Genomic DNA, 22,514 nt, shown 5'->3' on the forward strand with positions numbered 1-22,514 from the left:
AAAAACTAGGTTTTTGGGGTATAGAGTTACTTCATCTAAATATTTTGAAGATATTCCATTGTTTTCCAGGGCTTCTATTATTGTTGTTGAGAAGTAGGTTACTGACCTAATAATCACTTTTTAATATGTGACAAACCCTTTCTCTGTGGCTTTTAAGATCATATTTTGTTCAGTTGGTAGATAGGTTTTGTTTCATTTTATATTCATTAACTTTAAAGTATTTAGTTGTGAATTTATTTTTATTTATTCTTCCTAGGATTTCTTGGGATTCTTGAATCCAAAGATTAAATTTTTTATCAATTCAGAAAATTGATAAAGGCTGATAAAGCTATTTTCTCTGCAAACTTTCTCTCTCCATCATTTTCTCTATTCTATCTCTAGAACTCTAATTAGCTATTATTTTCTCCTCAAGCTCTCCTCCATGTTACCAAGGCTTGTTTTAAGAGTCTCATCTCTTTTTTCTATGCTGAATTCTACTTAACTTCCAGGTGCATATTTTGGTTTATTAATTCTCTCAAGTAGGGTCATATTTTGTTTCAGTAATCTATATCATTTTTATTTTACTTATACTTTAATTTCCTGTAATTCAATTTCTTTTTTTTTTTTTCAATCTCCTTGGTCAAATTTGTAGTCTCTTATTCTATTTTAATTCCTTTTTTTTGGCCATGCTTGTGAGCCTGTGGAAGTTCCAGGGCCAGGGATCAAACCCGCACCACAGCAGTGACTCAACCCACAGCAGTGAAAATGCTGGGTTCTTAACCCACTGAGCCACCAGGGAACTCCATTAATTTCTTTTTATAAAAACATATTAGGTTTCCCCAGTGGCACAGTGGGGTAAGGATCTGGCATTGTCACTTCAGCAGCTCAGTTTCGATTCCTGGCCCAAGAACTTTTGTATGCTGTAGGTGCAGCCAAATAAAAAGTATTAGACATATATTTTATTCAGATATCTCCAATATCTGAAGTAAAATTTTACTGATATAAAATCAGCATCTGATTTTACAGTTTGTTGTTTCACTGAGTATCATGGATGAGGACTTATTTTCTTGTGTTTTGAGTGATTCTTCTATTTCTGAGCTCTTATTTTTTTTTTAGGATTTAATCTGTGGGAATTATTTGAAGTTTGGGTTTTAAAACTGTATTTCTTCAGAGGATCTGTATTTGCTTTTGTCAGGCGCCTGAGGAAACTATCAACCCACAATCACTTTAAACTACATTTTGCCTTTGGGGCATAAGGATTGAGCCACACAGGTAGAATAAACGTAGGCCCTAAACTTCTAGGAATACAAACTTCTCTCTGCCACACTCCCTTATCTAGAGTCAAGGCTGACAGGCAAGCCTCCTTTTACAGAATGGATTTTGCCTGTCACCCACTGAGGGCTCATCCTTCAAGCCTCCTGATTTATACACTTCATACCAGCCCCAGGGTTTGTCTTCTTTATACTTACACAGGGTCCACCAGAAGCCAGATTCTACCAATAGGGATTATAAATTGCCCTCTGGGCAAATGCCAACTCCAGTGTGTTTACTTATCTCCATGGGATCACCCACTTTGAGTATTTCTGGTCTCTGATTTTTTTTTTCTCTCCTACTTCTATAACCAGCTCCACCAACATTTCCACACCAAAAAAAACTTTGTTATGCAGCATTTTTAGGTGAAGAAGGAGGAATTGGCTATAGCCACCACAGGAGTTGTGAAGTTCAAATATAATAAAGCATATAAAGGCACTTCATCATCTTTGATTCTGTACATTTTAGTAAATAGTAATTATACTGCCACATCACAATTGTGGTCTCTTAGAAAACAATAGACTCTAGAGAGGAAATCTAATTTATAATTTAGGGTCTATACTAATAAACACTATAAATCACTTTGCTTATCTAGGAAAGGACAAATTCAGTGATTTCCACACTATTCCTCAGAGTGTTGGGAGCAGATGGTTGTCAGGTACGGCTTAGTCTCTTATCTCTGATTCAGAAAGAATAGCTCTGCTTTTATGATTTTGACAGAGTGATCATGTGAACAATAGTTTCTGGCTTTAAAAAAATATAGTAAACACTGAACTATATAAATTCCAAGCTTAATTCCTTTTGGTGACAACAGTCTAGAATGTTTTTTTCTTTGAAAAAAAAAAAAAACACTCTTTAGACCATACGTAGCCTGAAAGATAGTAACTCTTTATTAAATAGTGATATTCATGTACCTTTATGCCTGGCATTACAATAGCTGTTTTAGAGAGGGGAATAATACACCTTATTAGTATGTGTGGAAAGAGTTAAATGGGTTTATCCCATGTAAAGCACTTAGAACAATTCTTGACACATACTAGGAGGTCAATAAATGTTAGCCACTATGATGAGAAAGATAACTATTAGGATAATGTTGACAACAATGACTAAATTCCAAAATAACTTGATAACACTCTTAGCGTTGACTTCAAGATAAGAGAAGCTCAAATTCATCAATATTTAGCTACTAAATGGAGATGCCAAGAAACTAAATTAAGTCTGGTACATGCCAAGGCCCAGGTACTTTTCATATATCCTCTCACACAGCAAACCCAGCAAAAAATAGAAGATGTAGCCTCTGTGTAACATTAAAGAGTGGATCTACAGGTTTAGGGGAGCCTAGTATTACAGCCAGCCTCACTGACCTGTTAAGTGGTGATTGCTAACCAAAATTAGAACTTAACTTGCTAGAAATCTGAAACCTCTTGTGGGTCAAGAATACTTCTACAAGGGCTCCAATGACTTGTAAGAACCGTGAGAAGTACTTGATGTTTTTTTGCTAGCAAGGGGACAATTTTTAGGCATCACAGCTCACTTTGCAAGAGGAAGTGCTTAGATTTCCCTCCCCACATCAGAATGGATCAATAATTAAGCTGTCACATTTTCTCTCATTATAAAGCTTGACTCAATGTCATATGCACATCCTTTGTCATATGTCTATGTTTTTTTTTCTTTCCTGGAGACTGCAACTGTCCTTTTCCTCCCACTTGTATTTGACAGGCATTTGACAGGCTGGAACAGAGCCCCCCAAACATTGTTGATTTTCCAATGAATATCTCTCTAACATGTGCTATGTCAATTCAGAGAGTTGGGTCAACTGTATTTCAAAGGACAATGAATGGCCTCCCTGGGAAAAGCCAACCTTAAGGACAAATCTACTTTGGTTGGGCCTGACCACTGTGCCAAAAACACGGTTTTTTGTGTGTCTTTTAATTAATGCAGGCCTTCTTTCATGCCATTATTTTTTTTCTCTTTAGGGTTGCCCCTGTGGCATATGGAATTTCCCAGACTAGTGGTCAAATCAGTGCTGCAGCTGCCAGCCTACACCACAACCACAGCTTGCTTGCCACAACACAGGATCCCCATGCCACTGAATAAGGCCAAGGATAGAACCCTCATCCTCAGTGACATTATGTTGGGTTCTTAACCCACTAAGCCACCATGGGAACTCCTCAGCAATATTTATTCAGTGACTCTTGCCTTTGTGCATTAGTGAATAAGCATCCACTCATAAATGGGACACCGACTCTGTGGACTGTAGCACTGTCCAAGCTCCAAGATGTTTGAGATTTTCCCTGACCACAAGGAAATTAGAAACTCTAAGCGGAGATGAGCCAAATACAGGGATAGTTAAGTAAGATATGAGCAGTCAAATTATCACAGTATCAGAGAAGAAATCCCTTCTAGATGATGTAAAACTTGACCTATGATTCATTACAGGTAGAAACTTGAAAAGGGGAAAGACGCAGATCCTAGTGGAAGAAGTGGGATTCCAGCCCTTGAGGAAGAAGGGTATGTATGGAAAACCTCAAATAACCGGACAGATATGTACTAATAACGATTAACATATACTGAGCACTTATTGTATGCTGGGCATTCAGTAAAGTGTTCCATCTGCATTATCCCATTTAATTCTATTAACAACCCTATGAAGCCAGAATTATGATCCCTGTCTTACCAATTCGGCAATAGAGGCTCTGAGAAGTCAGTGCCCTTGTGGAAGTACACAGAGCCTGGACACCGGTCTGACTGAGGCCAGGGTTCTCAATCAAAAAAGCAACAGAGCAACAAATGTTTTGTAAGCATTCTATAGTCCGAAGGATTAAAAAAAGATATCCTTTTTTTATGCATATAGATCCAAATGGACAAAATTTTAGATTCTTCTCTTCCCCAGAATATATATACTCTGCTGGGCAATTCCAAATATTCTTTAAAACCCCTAACTCTATCCACTCCAACTTCTTTAAGTCAGGTCTTCTTTACGTCTGACTCATTTCTTTCAACCAAGAGGTTCTCACACAAGGATAGTTGTATATACGGATGAATGGATAGATGGATGGATGGCATGCAGGTGGATGGGAAAAAGGACAGGCAGAAATATGCGTGGTTAAATGAATGAGTGAATTAATATGTGAATGAATCTACAGTGGCATTTAACCAACTCTAAGTCAAATGTGACTAATTTGATAGTCTCCATTTTTCTTTCTTTAAATGTTCTTATTGAGGTATAATTTACATACCATAAAATTCAAGTACAGTAAAGACAGAGTTTAATGATTTTTAGTAAATGTACACAGTTTTAGAACAATTTTGACACCCTAGCTGGCCATCCTCATTCTTCAAACCCCACCCCAGCATAGTTGCCTGCAAGTCACAAATCCTCAATTAGTTTGCCACATTTCAAAAGCCTAAAGGTTTTGTCTTTCTTATCTAATGTGTTTGAATAGCATGACATTTAAGATATAGATCCTTCCTCTTCCGGCTATTTGTCTTTTTCTCAAATCCTCCAGCTAACTCTTGGTACAGCTTTTTTTCTTCAGCAGCTGGTTATCAACACAGTCTGATGCAGGAGACTCTTCAATGTCACTCTCCTTCTTAAATCAATGACTTCCTTGTCCCCCCACCCCAGAATTAGAGGCTGTGACCAGATTATAGAATACATGTGCCTGCACTCATATGCCCACTCCACTATTTATGTCCTTATACTTGAATATATATATAGTTTTGTTTTAGTTTGGTTTGGTTTTTGGCTTTTTAGGGCCACACTTGTGGCATATGGAAGTTCCCAGGCTAGGGATCCAATCAGACCTATAGTGGCCGGCCTACACCACAGCCACAGAAATGCCAGATCCAAGCCATGTCTGCGACCTACACCACAGCTCACGGCAACACCGGATCCTTAACCTGCTGAGCAAGGGCAGAGATTAAACCTGCATCCTCCTGGACACTAATCAGGTGAGTTAACTGCTGAGCCACAACAGGAACTCCTTGAGTATTTTTAATAAGTGACTCTAGAGTCTCTCAAATTTAATTAGAAACACAAGTTACATCTTTTAACTAGTGCTGGCCCAAATACAGAAAACACTTTTTTTTATGAAACCTGCCATTTATTGACTTCATCCAACTGAAATTCCTACAACAACCCTAAAGATTACTATTTTCCTCATTTTACAGATTAGGAAAATGTGTCTGGGACTAAAATTATCCCCAGTAACATAGTTAGAAAGTAGCAGAGTTGCAGAATTATAATTTGACTCAAGTTCTTGCTGAGACCACTAAGAGGAGTTCCTGCTGTGGGACAGTGGGTTAAGAATTGTACTTCTGAGGCTCTGGTCACTGCAGAAGTGTGTGTTTGATACCTGATTGGTCCAGCCCAGTGGATTAAAAGATCCAGCATAATGTTAGCTGTGGCATAGATCACAGCTGCAGCTCAGATTTAATTCCTGTCCTGGGAACTTTCATATACTGCAGATATGGCCATAAGACCACTAAGAAAATTATCAGTCTATGATTTAAATACTTTGGGCACAGACAACTAACTACTAAAGATTATTCTCTGCAAATATTTGTGGATCTTGGAGTTCCCCTCGTGACTCAGTAGAAACGAATCTGACTAGTATCCATGAGGACGCAGGTTCAATCCTTGGCCTCGATAAGTAAATTAAGGATCTGGTGTTGTGGTAAGGTATGGTATAGGTGGCAGGCGCAACTTGGATCTGGCATTGCTGTGGCTATGGCGTAGGCTAGCACCTACAGCTCTGATTAGACCCCTAGCCTGGGAACTTCCATATGCCTCAAGTGTGGGCCTTAAAAAAAAAAAAAAAAAAATTGTGGCTCTCAACCCTTGTTATATTCTATAAAAAGTTTTAAATAGGCCCATTTAGGACCTGCAGGTTCTGCCAATCTGTTCTTAAGAAAAATTGAGTCCAGGCCAATGCTGTGCCCAAGCATTTCTGGCCTCCAGCTGAGAATATCCATCTTCCTCTAGAAGCAATGACAAAAGATCCCAACACCCTATAAAAGGACAGGAAATAACACTGACTGTCTAGTATATCCTACTTTACATATTTTATGTCATTACAGCTGGAGCCTACCTGACATTCCATTTGGATATCTTCACAGGCATCTCATGGCTCATCCAGCTGAAACCAAACTCTTGATCTTAATTCCAAAATCCACATGTTATGTTCTCCATATCCATCTGCAGCACCTTTATCCCCTTAAACCATCTTTTTTTTAAGGAGTCGTCTTTGTTCTCACTCCTCAAATACTGGCCCTTCCCAAGTTCTATTGATTTTATTTCATAAATATCTCTTGAATCTATCCTCCACAGCAATATGGAAAACCCATCCCCTTTCAAATTATAATCATCTCTCAAATGGCCAGCACTTATTGGTCTTCCTGATCCCTTCTCGCCTGTCACTTTCCCCAAAAAATGGATCCTTTTTTTAAAAAAAAAAAAAAAACATAAATTAGGAGTTCTCATTGTGGCTCAGCGTTAAAGAATCTGACTAATATCCATGAGGACCTGGATTTGATCCCTGGCCTCGCTCGGTGGTTTAAGGATCCGGCATTGCCATGAGCTGTGGTGTAGGTCACAGATGCAGCTTGGATCCCTCGTTGCTGTGGCTGTGGTGAAGTGGCTACAGTTCTGAATGGACCCCTAGCCTGGAAACCTCCATATGCCATGGGTGTGGCTCTAAAAAGACAAAAAAAAAAAATATATATATATATATGTATGTGTGTGTGTGTGTGTGTGTGTGTGTGTGTAAAGGTATATTTGTTTACATATATATAAAGGCATATTCGTATATATATATATAAAAGCATATTTATATATATATAAGCATATTTGTATATATATAAAGGCATATTTGTCTTTTAATATACATATATATATATAGTGTGTGTGTGTCTATATATATATGATATGTCACTCTCCCTCCTTAAAATTCTTCTAAGCGCTTCCCACTTAAGAAAAATAGAAAATCCTTAACTTTAGCTTGAGACCACAAACAAGGCAGCCCTCTCCATCCATCATTCCCCTCCCATTGTATCAGCCTTTCTTTTAATTCTCTAGGACTCCACTCTCTTTCCTGATTCAGGGTCTTTGCAAGCTTGTCCCACCAACTCAGAACATTATGCTACATCCCTGCCAGGAAAACATCTACTCAGTCATCAAATCCCAGCTTAAATATAACCGATTCAGGAAAGGCCTTCCTGTCCCTTGGATCTAACGTCTCCTTACTCTCTCTCACACCACCCTATTCCTCTGCTTCACAGTGGTCATCACCATCACTAATTACGTGTCAATTTCTGTGTTTATTCGTGAAATGCCTATCTCCACATCAGACGCTCACCACTTCAAGGGAAAGGACTCTACAAATTCGTTTCCCTTGCACGTAAGGCAACAGCCAGCACAGTATAAGTACTCAATAAATATTTATTGAGTTCATGACAATATCCTCCCAGTCTTCCAAAATTAGAATGAAGAGAATCTTTTAAAGATGAAGAAACTGAAACTCAAAAATGTTAACTACATTCCCTGTGGTTACACAGCTAGTCGGCGATGGGTGAAAGGGAGATATAAACCCAAATACGACTCTCCTACCCAGTGTCTCTCCATCACTCTCCACGACTTCCCAGCCATGATTTTAATCAACAAGGGACATTCAAGGCTTGCCAACCTTGGCCCGAAGAGACCAATACCCTATCAGTCATTAGCATTTTCCAGTCCGTGACATGCCTTGCATCTTTCCAAAGGAACAAACCTTGTGAATTTCTCCAGGACACAGTTCATTATTACTTGCTGCTTGAAGAAAACATCAAAAGAAAAATAATCCATGTGTGCTATGTTTTCCATATCCATCTGCAGCACCTTTATCCCCTTAAACCATCTTTTTTTTTTTTTTTAAGGAGTCGTCTTTGTTCTCACTCCTCAAATACTGGCTCTTCCCAAGTCCTATTGATCTTATTTCATAAATATCTCTTGAATCTATCCTCCATCTATCCAGGACACTATCCATGGATGAGATACTAAGATGAGTGAGACCTACCTAGAGCTTATTTATCGAGTGGTGAAAATGAGCAAATGCTCCAAGGGAGACACAGTCTGCTGACATGGGATTCCAGGTTTTACTCCCATCATCTCCTTGATTTCAGTTCCTGGCAGAGGTGCCATTCATTCATTTAACCAATATTTATCATGCCCTCACCATATGCCCAGGCATTGTGCTAGACAACAGGGATGTGACAAAGTGCCATAAACAGCATAAACATGCCCTTATTCATCTAACACTCTAGCAGGGATGGCTAGTGGAGTATTGGGTTACAACGAGATATTGTGACAGGGAAGAGCAAGGTGATTCTGGAATGCATCACAGAGAAGGGGCCTAACACAGGGTATCAAAGAGGAGATTTGAGTAATGAGTGAAGTTGGCTGGACCAAGTGTAGGAGTTCCAAACACAGGAGACAGCATGTGTCCATAACATGATGAAGGAAACTGAAAAAGAAACATACTTTCTTCTCTCATTAGGAACAATTTAAAATTTGGACTCCCCCTAGTGGCCCTATATCTAGAGTTCTATTGCCAGCCAAAGACCAAGAACACCTGTAAAAACTATTTGCTTTCTTTAAGTCCGTTGGCCTCTTCTGCGCATAACAAACCCTGCCCATCTTAATGAAGCCCCCACACGGCAGCTCTTCAGGTCCCACTCTGTATCCTTTACATTGACAGCAAAACTATCCACCTATTGTGCTTCTTCTCTAGCCTCCACAGTCAGTGATGGACTGACTTTCCAATTTACTACTTAACTTCTTCCACAGCAAGGAAAGACTAGGCTACAACTCCTGGGCAGGACTTAGTTTCTATAAAATAAAGGGTTGATTCTACACAGAGCATCACTGCTTGCCCTCCATCAACTTCTTCCTAACATATCCCCTCCAGGGGTTATCTTCGAAATGATGGACAATCTGAAAATGCACTCGAGATGCCTCTACCCTAACTCAAATTATAGAAATTCAAAACCTGTCACATCACTGCTGCTTGCACAACATTGAGTCACCTAAGGAGTTTATAAGGAATAAACTTAGTACCATATATTCTGGGTGCCTCACCTTGTTGGTCGGAAGACAGCTCCACCCATGGCCTCGCTCTACAGAAGGGATATGGCCCAAGGTTCCTTGGTGGGAACAGGATATCCTAATGCACTCCACAACACTCAAACATAGCACAGAAGTGTGGGCCCTGGAGGCATGAGGACATTCCTTTAGCTCCCGTGGACAGAGGGTTGTGACAGCAGGATGGGTCTGCTGGAGAAAGAGCTCTGGATTCTCACAGGTTCTATCTTCATTAGTTTTTTTCCCAACAACAGTCAACAATTAAGGGCCTTCCAGTCCAAGGCAGCCTGGCCTTAGTTTCAGGTTTTCTCTCTGGGGCAATATGCCTCCTTCCCAAGGTTCTCAGGCCAGATTCACTATGGCACTTTTAGGGACTCAGACTTCATGGGCTCCCTGAGAATGTATCTCCTCCAACTGTCCTCTGTTCCCAAACTCAACAGTTGAGCACATAGCCCCGTCATTCCAGGGAATACTGGAGCCCACAGCTGCAGAGATTTTGATCAGACTCCTTCTAACAATATGCAGAGGACCTGACCCATCTACCAACTGCCAGTTCCTCTATTTAGGCACTAGCTTACATGCTCATTAAGTGCCTCTTTTCCAAGTCTCTCTTCATCTCAAGTACACCAAGATCCTCTAAAACCCATTTCAATTACAAATTCACCTAAAATGACAATGCAGCCTCAAAAAAAAAAAAGAAAGAAAGAAAGAAAATCATGCAACACCAAGATTCCTTGGGAGGAGGATTTAATTGAAGGGCATAAAATCTTAAATAGTACAAATAATCTCAGCTAATTTCAGTCCAGGCCAGATGACAAGGCAAGTGAGCATGAATTAAAATTACAGATAAACACATTGGGAACAGATGTTGGAAAGAACTTTTTCTCCAACACTGAAAATCTTAAACATGTAGCAAAATGCTCCAAAGTCATTGGCAACATTGAAGATACAATTAGAGCCAATTATGAAGGGACGAAAACCCCCAGGAGTGTGTCAAGAATTCTGGGGCGGGCCAAATGATTGGTGTGTTTTCCTGGAGCGATCCTGAATTGGCTTTTTTTTTTTTTTTTTTTTTTCCTTTCCCGGTCTTTAACTGAAAGCACCAGCAATTCATGAACAACCTTATTCTACTGGGGCTATATCCACGCTTTTATTACTTCTTCCCAGGCAGAAACCTAGATGTCATTCTGGTACCTACTCCCCCTTTTCCCCCCTTGTGGCCTCACACTTAAATGGACAGGCTCCTGGTACAGCCATTACCTCAAGGTAATGATGAGGGTAAACAAATTTCATGCTGCTGGCACATACTGTCCTGAGGCATTAGAGAGAAACTGCAGCTGTGATCAAGGCTGTTTTGGGTGGTGACTGAAACCTTGGACCCCGGCAATTGGGAAGTGGCCTCCTTCCTGCCAACGTCCATCACCTTGATGCTTTCTTCGTGTGTCTTCCCTAACTGTCCTGCGATTCTGCCCCTAGAAAAAAAACCCTGGCAGCACCAGTAGCCCTCTGGATTTAATTATCCGTTCAGCTGATTACCTTCATTTTTCTCTAAAGGACAAAGAAATTAGTTACAGCATGTGTCATGACCCAAGATTTGAAATGGCAAGGTGCCCCAGCACCTAGTCTAGATTACCATATCTGCTGATACCGTGACTATCATAAGTCAATCAGAGCCTCCTCTTTTTTTTTTTTGGCCATGCCCACAGCATGCAGAAGTTCCTGGGCCAGGGATCGAACCTTCACCTTGGGAGTAACGTGGGAGTAACCTGAGCCACAGCAGTGACAATGCTTAACTGCTAGACTACCAGGGAAATCCAGAGCCTATTATTCTTAACTAGATGGTCTTCAGTTTAATTCCCACAAAGAGAAAAACCCAGTATAAAGCTACAGTCTGCACCTCTCTCCTTGACTAGAAGTGAGGGGGTGGGGGAGAGGTACCACCATATAAAAATAGGCATGACTTAGCAAAAAAAAAAAAAAAAAAAAAAAATTAACTTGATAATCAAGCCAATAAGTTATGCCTTGAGGAAACAAGTTATCACTCTGCAAAGTGGGTCTTAACACACTTTTATAGGTGTTAGAGCCTGTCAGCTGGTATGAAGACAACTGCAAAGTCATTGATAGGATGATTCTATAAGGTAGGAGCCAATTTTCACTCCTCCCTACTCCCCTACATTTAAAGAACTGAATCATAGCATGGGATCATTGAAACAAGTGGGTTTTTTTTTGGTTTTGTTTTTTGTTTTTTGTTTTTTGTTTTAGTTGGAGAGCTTTATGGATATGATATGATCAGCCAATTGGGGTCAGAAAGCAAAAAAAAAAAAAAAAAAAACACTCCCTGTGCTTTCTCAAATTGCAGCCCAAAGCCAGTGGAAACAACCCTTGGAAAACTTCAAATCCCCAAGCAGGAATGAGAAAGATTTTGACTCAGGCTTCTGAGCGCTGGTACTGAGGGGTGATTTCCCTCAGACTAATGACCTGACAGCCCCAGTAAGACAGAGAGAGATGATAAATATGCTAATTGAAGGGCCTTCCATGCAGGCACTGAGAGATGCTGCAGCCACTTCTTTGTCTGTAATCAATACTATCAGGACGGCAGACACTGCACAACTGAAAACACACCACTGTTCTTATCCCTTTCAGGTCACTGGAGTCCCACCTCTCTGCTCACTTGCTGCCTGCCAATCAGCAGACAATTTCAGTCCACAAAGCAAATGGTACAGCTTTTCCATATGCAGGATAAAAATTACTTTACATAGAAATTGAGTGTTTCTCACCTTTTCATGACTTTCTGTTTTTGAGAAGGGAGAGGAGGAGCGGGGAGGAGAACGGATAATAGGCCTTAGAAGAGGCCCACCGGGCTTTCCTAGTCTTATCAACCTCCCTCCCTTTCTCTTGCAAGACTCCACACAGAAAATATGAACACAGAGAAAAAAGGTAAAAGACAAAGAGAAGTCAAGCGGGAAAATATTTCCCACAATGTTATGAGAGACTCTTGGGCAACTTCTAAGGATGCTCATGGGAAATACCTTGGAATTAAGAGATACAGCGTACCATTCATGGAGAGCAGAGGTTGAGACAATATACGTTTGAGCATATCTGGATGGATTTCTTGGTCATCATCCCATATTACATGTTTATGAACAAGAGAATACACCACTGTGCAAATAAAAGTCATTTTGATTTTCTGATTCTCCAACATGCAGAGCAAGCCCCAGTACAGGGACAAGGGGACAATGTTCTGGTCTCCTTTGTGTAATAGGTCAACAGGAAAGGAGGTAATGACAGTCAGTGGTGCTGAAAGGAGCTTTAGTTAAAAATAATGCCTTCTTCATTCCGGGGTCTGAATTCTGAGATGGGAGTAACAGGAGGAACCTAAGAAAATCTATATACCCAAATGTTTGTTTTTGTTTTCTCTTTTTAGGGCTGCACCCATGTCATATGTGAGTTCCCAGGCTAGAGGTCAAATCAGAGCTGCAGTGGCTGGCCTACCCCACAGCCACACCAATGCCAGATCCAAGTCGCATCTGCAAACCTGTAACACAGCTCACAGCAATGCCGGATCCTTAACCCACTGAGCGAGGCCAGGAATCGAAGCTGCGTCCTCATGATTACTAGTCAGATTTGTTTCCACTGAGCCACAGCAGGAACTCCCATCCAAAAGTTTTCATTCAACCCACTCTCCAGGAAAAAGGGTCTCCCCACTGGATCTTTTCTAAAGAGGTGCTCTGGTTCCCTTCAAAACATAAACTTGTCAAGGGACATACATAACTCCCTCACACAGACACACACACTTCCAAAGAAACTCTCAGCTGCCAAATAAAAGAGCTGGTAGTTTCCAGGATGAGACGAAAGCAGGTCAGAGGAAGAAGAAAATACTTGGTTTTATAGATTGGCTGAAGCTATGATCTCATCTATGAACTCCTATTCCTGCCTCCCACATCTCCCTCTAAGCTGAGTCAGGTTTGGTAAAAGCCACCTGGATTGCTAGCAATGGGAGCCCTAAATGAGTCAACTTTTCAGTGAGATGTCACATCTCTCAGCATCTTCATTGGTTTAAAAAAAAAAAAAAAAAAAAGTGTCTGCATTCCGGAGAAGTGCTAGCAGAAGCAATGGCACCTGGTCTATTGTTAACTGGGTCAAAGCAATGAAAATCCTCTTGAATTTCTGTGGGATAATCAATGACTCTGCTCTAATGAAACCATAAATCAGAAAGGCTTTACATAAACTGAGTCCCACTTGGCACCTCAACAAATAGCAAGTGATGGATTTTGCATTAAATTATAAGACCAACTTAACAACCCTATCAGTTACCAATAAATGCATCCCTCTGAAATGTCCAGTCAATCTTCAGTCTTTCTAAAGCACCCCAGCTGCAAATACACTTGTAGCCAGGAAAGCAGATATATCACAGAAGATCCTTGGATGGCATGTCACGAATTCTAACAGCCATTCATGGCTATCAGTGTCTTAAGTTTTCCTAGGAATTTTACCAAAACATAGCTCCCTTAGGAATAACCACAAAGAGAAATCTCAGCCAAAGGTGAAAACAGTCCATGATCAAATATACACATTTATATATCAGAAGGTACTAGAGGAGGGGTCAGGAAATTACAAGCCACCACCTGTTTCTCTAAATGGAATTTTATTGAAACACAGCCACTAATTTATTTATTTACAGATTGCCTCTGCACTTTTGCAATAGAACGGTAGGGCTGAGTAGTCGCAATGGAAACCTTCTGGCCCCCAAAAGCCTAGAATATTTTTTTTACTTTTGGCCCTTTATAGAAAGGAGCTGCCAATCCTTGTGCAAGAGAAAGGATAAAAAAAAAAGAAAATGTCAGCTAAACTGCTAGGCTCCTGTGTTTGTAACTCTAGAAGCTTCCCGGGTAAACCCAAAAAGGATCTAAAGCACTGGATATGTGACAATGGAGAAGAGACTTTGCGGTGAACAGAAGTTCAAAATAACAGCTATGAGTTTCACTTGATCTGTTTTGTAAGATTTTGAATAAATTTTAGATTCTCCTAATCCATTTAATTCTGCCTGGGTGAGAAGTTTCAGAGAGGAAGTGTTATCTGATAGGGAGGATGTGAAGAAATGAGAATAAATTTGGAAAACAGGAGGATTCCAGGAAGAGGAAGCAAAATAATTTCTGCCCAGGAATAAATTAGCAGCTAAGTGTTACTTACTTGAAGCTTTTTTTCCTTGCAAGAAGTAAAAAAGTTGTATATGAATCTATGAATAAGGGAGTTTCCTTGCAGCTCAGTGGGTTAAGAACACGACAGAGGGTCTATGAGGATGTGGGTTCAATCCCTGGCCTCACTCAGTGGGTTAAGGATCTGGTATTGCTGTGAGCTGTGTTGCAGGTTGCAGACATGGCTTAGATGTCATGTTGCTGTGGCTGTAGTGCAGGCCAGCAGCTGCAGCTCCGATTTGACCCCTAGCCTGGGAATTTCCATATGCCACAGGTGAAGCCCTAAAAAAGAAAGAAAAAAAAAATTTTTGAGTAAGGATTCACTCTCTGACATCCTCTGGCAGATTTGGGAAGTGGCCTATGAAAAGAATGTTTCCAAATCCTACCCATGAGAAAAAGCTAATAATAACTACAATGGTTATTATAATAACTATTATTGCAGAAACTATCATTATAATTATTATAGGAACCATCATTTATTGGATAGCACATGCTTAAGTGCTTATGCATGATCCCATTTGGTCTTTGCAGCCGTCCTATAAGTAGATAGGATTATCATCTTTTACAATTGTTAAGACTATAACAGAGGAGGGTAAATTAGGATGTACACATTTCTTTTTCTTTCTTTTTTTTTTTTTTTTTTTTTTTTGCTTTTTAGGGCCACACCCATGTCATGTGGAGGTTCCCAGGCTAGGGGTCCAATCGGAGCCACAGCTGCTGGCCTGCGCCACAGCAACACCAGATCTGAGCCACGTCTGTGACCTACACCACAGCTCACGGCAATGCTGGATCCTTAACCCCTGAGCGAGGCCAGGGATTGAAAACACAACCTCATGGTTCCTAGTCGGATGTGTTTCCACTGCACCATGACCGGAACTCCAATGTACACGTTTCTAAGTAGCAAAATTTCAGACGCATGTTATCATCAGCACACTATTCCTTAAACCTTTGTGTCCCCCACCCACCTCGCCCAAGCCCCATCACCAAGCCCTCTTACCTCGGCAGACACTGCAGCACTGATTCTCTGGGAGGATGTGATCCTTTTCTGAGCAGTTCAAAGGAGGGCACGCCTCGGTAATTTTCACTAAAACTCCACTCTGTAAGCCAAATAATCAGGAAACAAGAAAACATTCATATTTTTAGCTGATGATTCAAATGTGTAATGCTCATCATTAACAACCTGCCGTGAGAACAACCTACAATAATTAACCGTACTCCCAGGAATCCCACAATAATGACAAAGTCACACATTGAACTGATGAGACTCCTGGAAGAGAAGGCCAATTTCCCTTTCTGTCCCCAAAGAGTCTCCATTTCAACAAATGGTTTTTGACTGTCTTTTATGCAGCAGAATGTCACCGACAATGTGGAGCTGGTACATTTTTAACAACTGACTGTTGGAGGGGGGGAACCCTAATGTTATAGCATTTGCTGATTTCTGTGATGTAAACACCCCAACATTGTGAACTATCAACATGACATCACTAGCCGTGGAGTTGGGAAGTTATGTACAGTGAGCTCTCATGAGATTTTATGAGACCATTTCGGCACTGCACTGGATCACAAGCTCTGTGGACTCAAAGATAAATACGACATTTTTCCTTGCCCTCACAGTTTGGATGGAGGAAAGAGGGAAAAAAAAAAAAGATTCCTAAACTATAAACCATAATACCATACTGTAAATTCTAAAAAATGTGCTCTAAGGTCTGATAACATGTCATGAGAGAATAATTAATTTTGCCCAAGTTGGGAGAAGAGCCACATCTGAAGGAACCAAATAATGGAATAAGAAAAGGAAGAAGAGACTTCCCTGGCAGAGGAAACAGCCAAGAACCAAGGTATACAGGTATGGATGAACTGAAAGAGGCTCAGTTTGATGAGCATGATTTATTCCCTAGGAATAAATAAAATCACTTACAATAAAATTTTAAATATTCAGCAGCTGAATCCTCGAGACCTCACTTCACCAAAGGTTCTCTTTGTTGAAACCACTAGCATCTATATTTAGCTTCACTCTGAATTTTTTAAATTAGTTCATTAATTACAATTTAAAAAGGGGTTGAAAGTCCTTTATTTTATCTAAACTGTGTTTCTCGCCCATTCTTAACAGAATGGTTAAGGCAACCAAGAAGCAAGCTCAGGAAATGGAGTCTCAAGGGCAAAAGGTAACACTCAACAGAGTTAGGAGAATAGGATGGAGCTGGGCAGCCAGAAGGGATGGAGAAAATCTTGTCTCCATCTCCAAGAGAGGCTGTCATTCCAGTGGCCCCTGAGTTCCCTGATTTGGCAGGAACACCCATTATATCAGGCATATTCATTCTCAAATAAAAACATAAACTTTTTTTTTTTGGGGGGGGTCTTTTTAGGGCTGTACCCATGCATATGGAAGTTCCCAGGCTAGGGATCAAGTTGGAGCTATAGCCACTGGCCTACACCACAGCCACAGCTACTCAAGATCTAAGCCACATCTATGACCTATATCACAGCTCATGGCAACACCAGATCCTTAACCCACTGAGTGAAGCCAGGGATTGAACCTATGTCCTCATGGATACTAGTCATATTCGTTTCCACTGAGCCACAATGGGAACTCAATAAACATAACTTTAAGTATCAAATATAAACTTAATTTCCAGCTACTCATCATCTGGATTAATGGCACCATGGTTTCTTCTCCTTTCTCAGAAATCCCAGCCCAGGAAGTCCAGCCTCCAGCATTCCCGGTAGTGTCTCTTGTTCCCCTTTGCTCTTCATTTCTTGATCTTATCCCAAGGCCATCTAGAGCTCTTGCTTTTCTCTTGTCTTAAAATTGGCCCCAAGACTCTGAGAACTGATCTTGCTACTTACCCTTGGTTCCCCTTGTAGCTACATTCTGTTCTCACCCATCAATCCAGGCCATGCCAGGTGGCACTTGGCCTCAAGAGCTAGTACCAGCCTAAGGTCAATGTGCCTATCAGCTGTACCTTCATTTCAGCAAAAGGGAATCAACCAAATTATCACAAACCACTTGATGTTAATAACCTTACTATCATAGCAGCAGAGCTAAAAGCAATGCTTAAACACAATGCTTAATTTCTTACCATGGTTGCCTCTATTTCCATCCTTCGATATCTTATATTTGTTCATTATCTCCTGACTGCTTGCATAAACAAGAGTGGTAGACACTGTTGGATCCCTTTCATCAGTTCCATGTGCCCATCCCCCAGCTCCAAATGCCTTTCTGCTAATGGCTCACCGTCTACCCTCAGAAGGGTCCCTTTGGGTGCTGAAGCCACTATGCCCATGCAGGGAGCCAGTTACCTCCAAGTTCCACGTCCCCAAATACCAAGACCCAAAACCAGTGACTGACACACATGGAAGGCTCCTTACCTCCAGGGAAAATAATAGCTGTGGTACAATTTATACTCCAGAACCCCTGGGGGATCAGGGTACCTCTACCCTTCCACCTAAAACTGCACCCTTGCTGAGCTTCCTGTCCTCCCCTAGCCTGCATCCCCCACAACCTTCTGCTTCATCCTGGGAGCCCTACCCTAAAGAATCACTTGCACCAAAATCCTCAGCTCAGGGACTGCCTCTGGGAGAACCTAAACTAAGACAATAAAGTCCACTCTTGCTGTCAAAAAAAGTGACAGTTAAAAGACATGATTTCTAGGTGGTGAGATTCTGGAGTGATTTCCTTTTGCCTCCTTGTATTTCCTTCCTTCCTCTATATTCCAAATTTTATACTTTGAGTACATATTTGCTTTTAAAAAAAAAATAAAGAGCAATATTCAAAATGCTACAGAAGACATCTAAAAACAATCATGCATGAAAGTTTCTTTTTTAAATATAAAAAGCTGCTTTGATTGCCAATTAAATCAGTCCACAATTCCAATCAACCTTTAATGAATGAGATCATAATTCCAAATGTTCATATAGAGACAAACCCCTCAGCATGAATTTGAAAATAATAGCAGAGTTCCCGTCGTGGCACAGTGGTTAACAAATCCAACTAGGAACCATGAGGTTGCAGGTTTGGTCCCTGGCCTTACTCCGTGGGTTAAGGATTCGGTGTTGCCGTGAGCTGTGGTGTAGGTCGCAGACATGGCTCGGGTCCCGCGTTGCTGTGGCTCTGGCGTAGGCTGGGGGCTACAGCTCCAATTAGACCCCAAGCCTGGGAACCTCCATATGCCACGGGAGGGGCCCTAGAAAAGGCAAAAAGACAAACAAACAAAAAAAAAGAATAGGAACTGTGATTATGGTAATGTAAGTTTTCCCAAATCCACTTCGTCCAGCCACATATTTTGACACAAACCTGTTTTATTTTCAAAGCTTTACTAAGAAGTATCTGGTGATTTTTTTATGATTTTTATTTTTTCCATTATAGTTGGTTTACAGTGCTGTGTCTATTTCTACTGCACAACATAGTAACCCAGTCACACAGAGATATACATTCTTTTTCTCACATTATCCTCCATCATACTCCATCGCAAGTGACTAGATGTAGTTCGTTCTGCTATACAGCAGGATCTCGTTGCTTATCCACTCCAAATGCAATTGTTTGCATCTATTAACCCCAAACTCCCAGCCCATCCCACTCCCTCCCCTTCCCCCTTGGCAAACACAAGTCTATTCTCCAAGGCCATGAGTTTGTTTCTTTTCTGTAGATAGGTCCATTTGTGCCATATTAGACCCCAGGTATAAGTGATATCATATAATCGTCCTGATCATGGCATGTTATTTTACAACCTTTGGAACTCTGCATCGGTGGAAAAATATAACTGTGGCTTAGAGTGACTATCACCATGTCACTAGTCAAACATAAACACTCTCAAATTCTTATCACAACGCTTCAACCTGAACTTCTAGTAACATAAAAACAGCATCTTTAAGGAATTTAAAAAAAAAAAAAATGTTAGCCCCAAACAACTGTTGCTGGGCAGGAATAATTGGACAAAACTGACCAAGACTGCTAGGAGAGTTTGTTCATCTTGACTTTTAAAGGATGATAGGTTAACTTCTAGAAACACTTGGTAAAAACTTTTGAAACAAGAATTTGCTTCTTTTCTAAATGGTGTTGCTGAAGCTTTAAAATGATCCCAGGAGAATGCAACGCATGGATTGCCAGGCGGTCTTTTGTCAACTAGGGATCTGCATTTGAACCATAGAACACAAGAAATTATTTGAGTAATTATTTCCTCAATCCTCCCAAGGACAGCACTTACACAGTACCATTTTAGATGTCTAAGAGAGAAGGTAATTCATCACATATAACAGGTACCTTGGAGCATTAAGGCTTAAATCTTGAGAAAGGTTGCCTGAGAAAGAGACCTGAGGCCCCTCTTATCCTACACCCATCACCCTCTCTCCCTGCTGACAACATCCATTAAATGTGTCCCAAAGCTCTTCTCTGGCCTTTTATAAATGCGACCCTTTATCAAGGGAATCAATGAGCCATAGCCTGACCAATCCAGTATTTTCAGATAGACTGAAATATGATCATTCAATCCTCAATCTACCCTTCTACAATCGAAAAATGAAAAATATTTCCAAAATAAATCTAGCACCATCAGAACTGGCAGTAGAGAAGGTAAGCAAGGAGCCTATAGATTCAGACCACACAGGTTCAGATCTCAGCTAGTTCCTTTACTTAGCTAGGTGACTCTGATCTTCTGCGCCTAAATTTCCTCATCTGTAAAATGGAGATGATAATAATGCTACCTACCTCACAGAGTTATCAGGAGATTTATAGTAGACAATATTTAAAATGTTATAATAGCATCTTGAAAATACTAAGTGCTCAAGAAATGTTTTGTTTGTTTGTTTTGCTTTTTTTGCTTTTTTTTAGGGCCACATCCACAGCACACAGAGGTTCCCAGGTTCCCAGGCTAGGGGTCAAATCGGAGCCACAGCTGCCAGCCTATGCCACAGTCACAGCCACATCAGATCCGAGATGCATCTGTGACCTACACAACAGCTCACAGAAACGCCAGATCCTTAACCCACTGAGCGAAGTCAGGGATCAAACCCGCAACGTCATGGTTCCTAGTCAGATTCGTTTCCATTGTGCCATGATGGGAACTCCAAGAAATGTTAAGTATTATTGCCAGTGACCTTTCTCTCTGTACACAAAGAAATCATTTGGTAAATAACTATAGAAAGACAATAAATGAAGAAAGCAATGATTTTTTAAAAGAGTCTGAAATCATTCACATATGTACACATGAACACACATGCGCACACCACCTATGTGAAGAGAATAATCCATCTGCCTCAACTTCTTCCTAAGTTGTAAAAACATAAAGCAAACAACAACAAAAGATAAACCAAAGCACCTGCAATGTGCCAATAACAATGTTAAGTGCATTTCCAACAAGCTGGCATTTAAATCCATGCCCATATCTTCCAGAAGTCTCAGCTCGGGTTTACCCTGATCCTCGCAGATAACAGAGATCAAGTCACAATCGTGGCCCTTGCCAGGGTCACCCCTACTTCTGTCCAATGTATGAAGGGAGGGGATGGCTAGCTGTGAGTGAGAGATACAGAACAGATACTGGGATCAGCGGCAGAGCAGGCAAAACTGCCTTTAGTCATCCCAACTTCCCTGGAGGTGAAAAAAAAACAGTAATGGTTTTAGAATCCCAATCATCTCCCCTCCCCTCAAAGTGAAACAGCCTACAGAGCACACAACGTCTGTCATCTATTGAGGGAGGGCCTGCAGATTCATGTGGAATGATAAGAAGAGCTCACATGGGTTGAAGGCTTACTTTGCACCAACCAAGTTCTTCACCTGCTTTAGCTCCTTTAATCTACCCAACGTCCCTATGTGTGCCTGCCCCATATTAGGGACCACTCCCCCCACTCCCAGATCTGGTGGCTTCCCTTGCTGATGGAGAGACCATAGAGCCCTGACAGTCACACCATCCCTCCCTCTGCCATAGGCTAAGGAGCCCACACATGGCACCCACTGATGCAGAAGGACCACCATACCTGCATACCCACCAGACTGTCCAGACATGTGCCCCCTTTTGACATTCCCAGTGGCAGCCAAGAGAGAGCCAATTGGAAATAGCATAGGGAAGTTCAAGGGAGCTAACCCCTGAAATAGATGCTGACCAATGAAGAGAGAAGAGATAGGAAAGAGCTTCCTCCCCCATAGCTCTCCAGAAGGACCTGGATTCAAGCTCCTTAAGAGCATCTGTGGGCCTCTAACTGCCTTGTTCTCCTCGAGCTTTCAAGTACATTCCCTTCTTTTTGCCAGGGATGTGACAAAAAGCAAATGAAGTGCTGTAAGTACAAGTACTTGGAAAGATGGTCTGAGACACAGTGGTTCCAGTCAGCCTCCCTGGTGATGCCCCACAAAACCTGCCATGCTTCTCTGTGGAGCTGTGGCTGTGCTATGAGGTACCACATTGTATTTGCTCTCCCTCCTCTCCTTCCTCCCCTCAGTCTCTCACTCTTGTGTTCTAGTGTGGCACCTGCCCTAAATAACTGCCTGGCTAGTTCTCACACTTCATCCCATACTTTGTTCAAATACTACCTCCTGAGAGAGCTCTTCCCAGATGTGCCCCCCACCCCCCGGTCCCTACCTCAAAGCTGTCTATCCCTTCCACCTGCTATTTTCGTAAAATGTGGTATCAAGTTCATCCTTGGGTGATGCAGGGGTTAAGGGCACTGACCCTCCACACTGTCTAAAATCCACACTTAATTTCCAGGCAACCCTCTGTATCTGTGGTTCCTCTGTATCCACAACTGTGCATCCAGGGATTCAATCAACTGCAGAAAGCATAGCTCTGCAGTATTTACTCCTGGGAAAGATCCATGTATAAGAGGACCTGCACAGTTTGATCCTGGATTGTCCCAAGGACAGCTGTATCTTCACTTGTTTATATCTTACTGCCTGACTTCCCAGCAGACTGCAAGTTCTATAC

The 22,514-nt window shown here is 41.2% G+C and overlaps 1 protein-coding gene across 4 annotated transcripts in view; it reads right to left on the bottom strand.

Moving 5' to 3' along the window:
• The window catches only part of NELL1 (neural EGFL like 1), a 945,951-nt gene that overhangs the window by 681,983 nt on the left and 241,454 nt on the right, over nt 1-22,514 (bottom strand). For all 4 annotated transcript variants that reach the window (XM_021085298.2, XM_021085297.2, XM_085011744.1 and 1 more), the window contains exon 11: nt 15,602-15,701. In XM_021085298.2, coding sequence (XP_020940957.1) covers nt 15,602-15,701 — 100 coding nt within the window. The remainder of the gene's footprint in view (nt 1-15,601; nt 15,702-22,514) is intronic.

The sequence above is a fragment of the Sus scrofa genome, chromosome 2 (assembly GCF_054392235.1).
Source record: "Sus scrofa isolate SSC_HxYL_T2T_F1_AM1 chromosome 2, Sscrofa_HxYL_maternal_Yorkshire_Landrace_v2.0, whole genome shotgun sequence".
Taxonomy (NCBI): Eukaryota; Metazoa; Chordata; class Mammalia; order Artiodactyla; family Suidae; genus Sus; species Sus scrofa.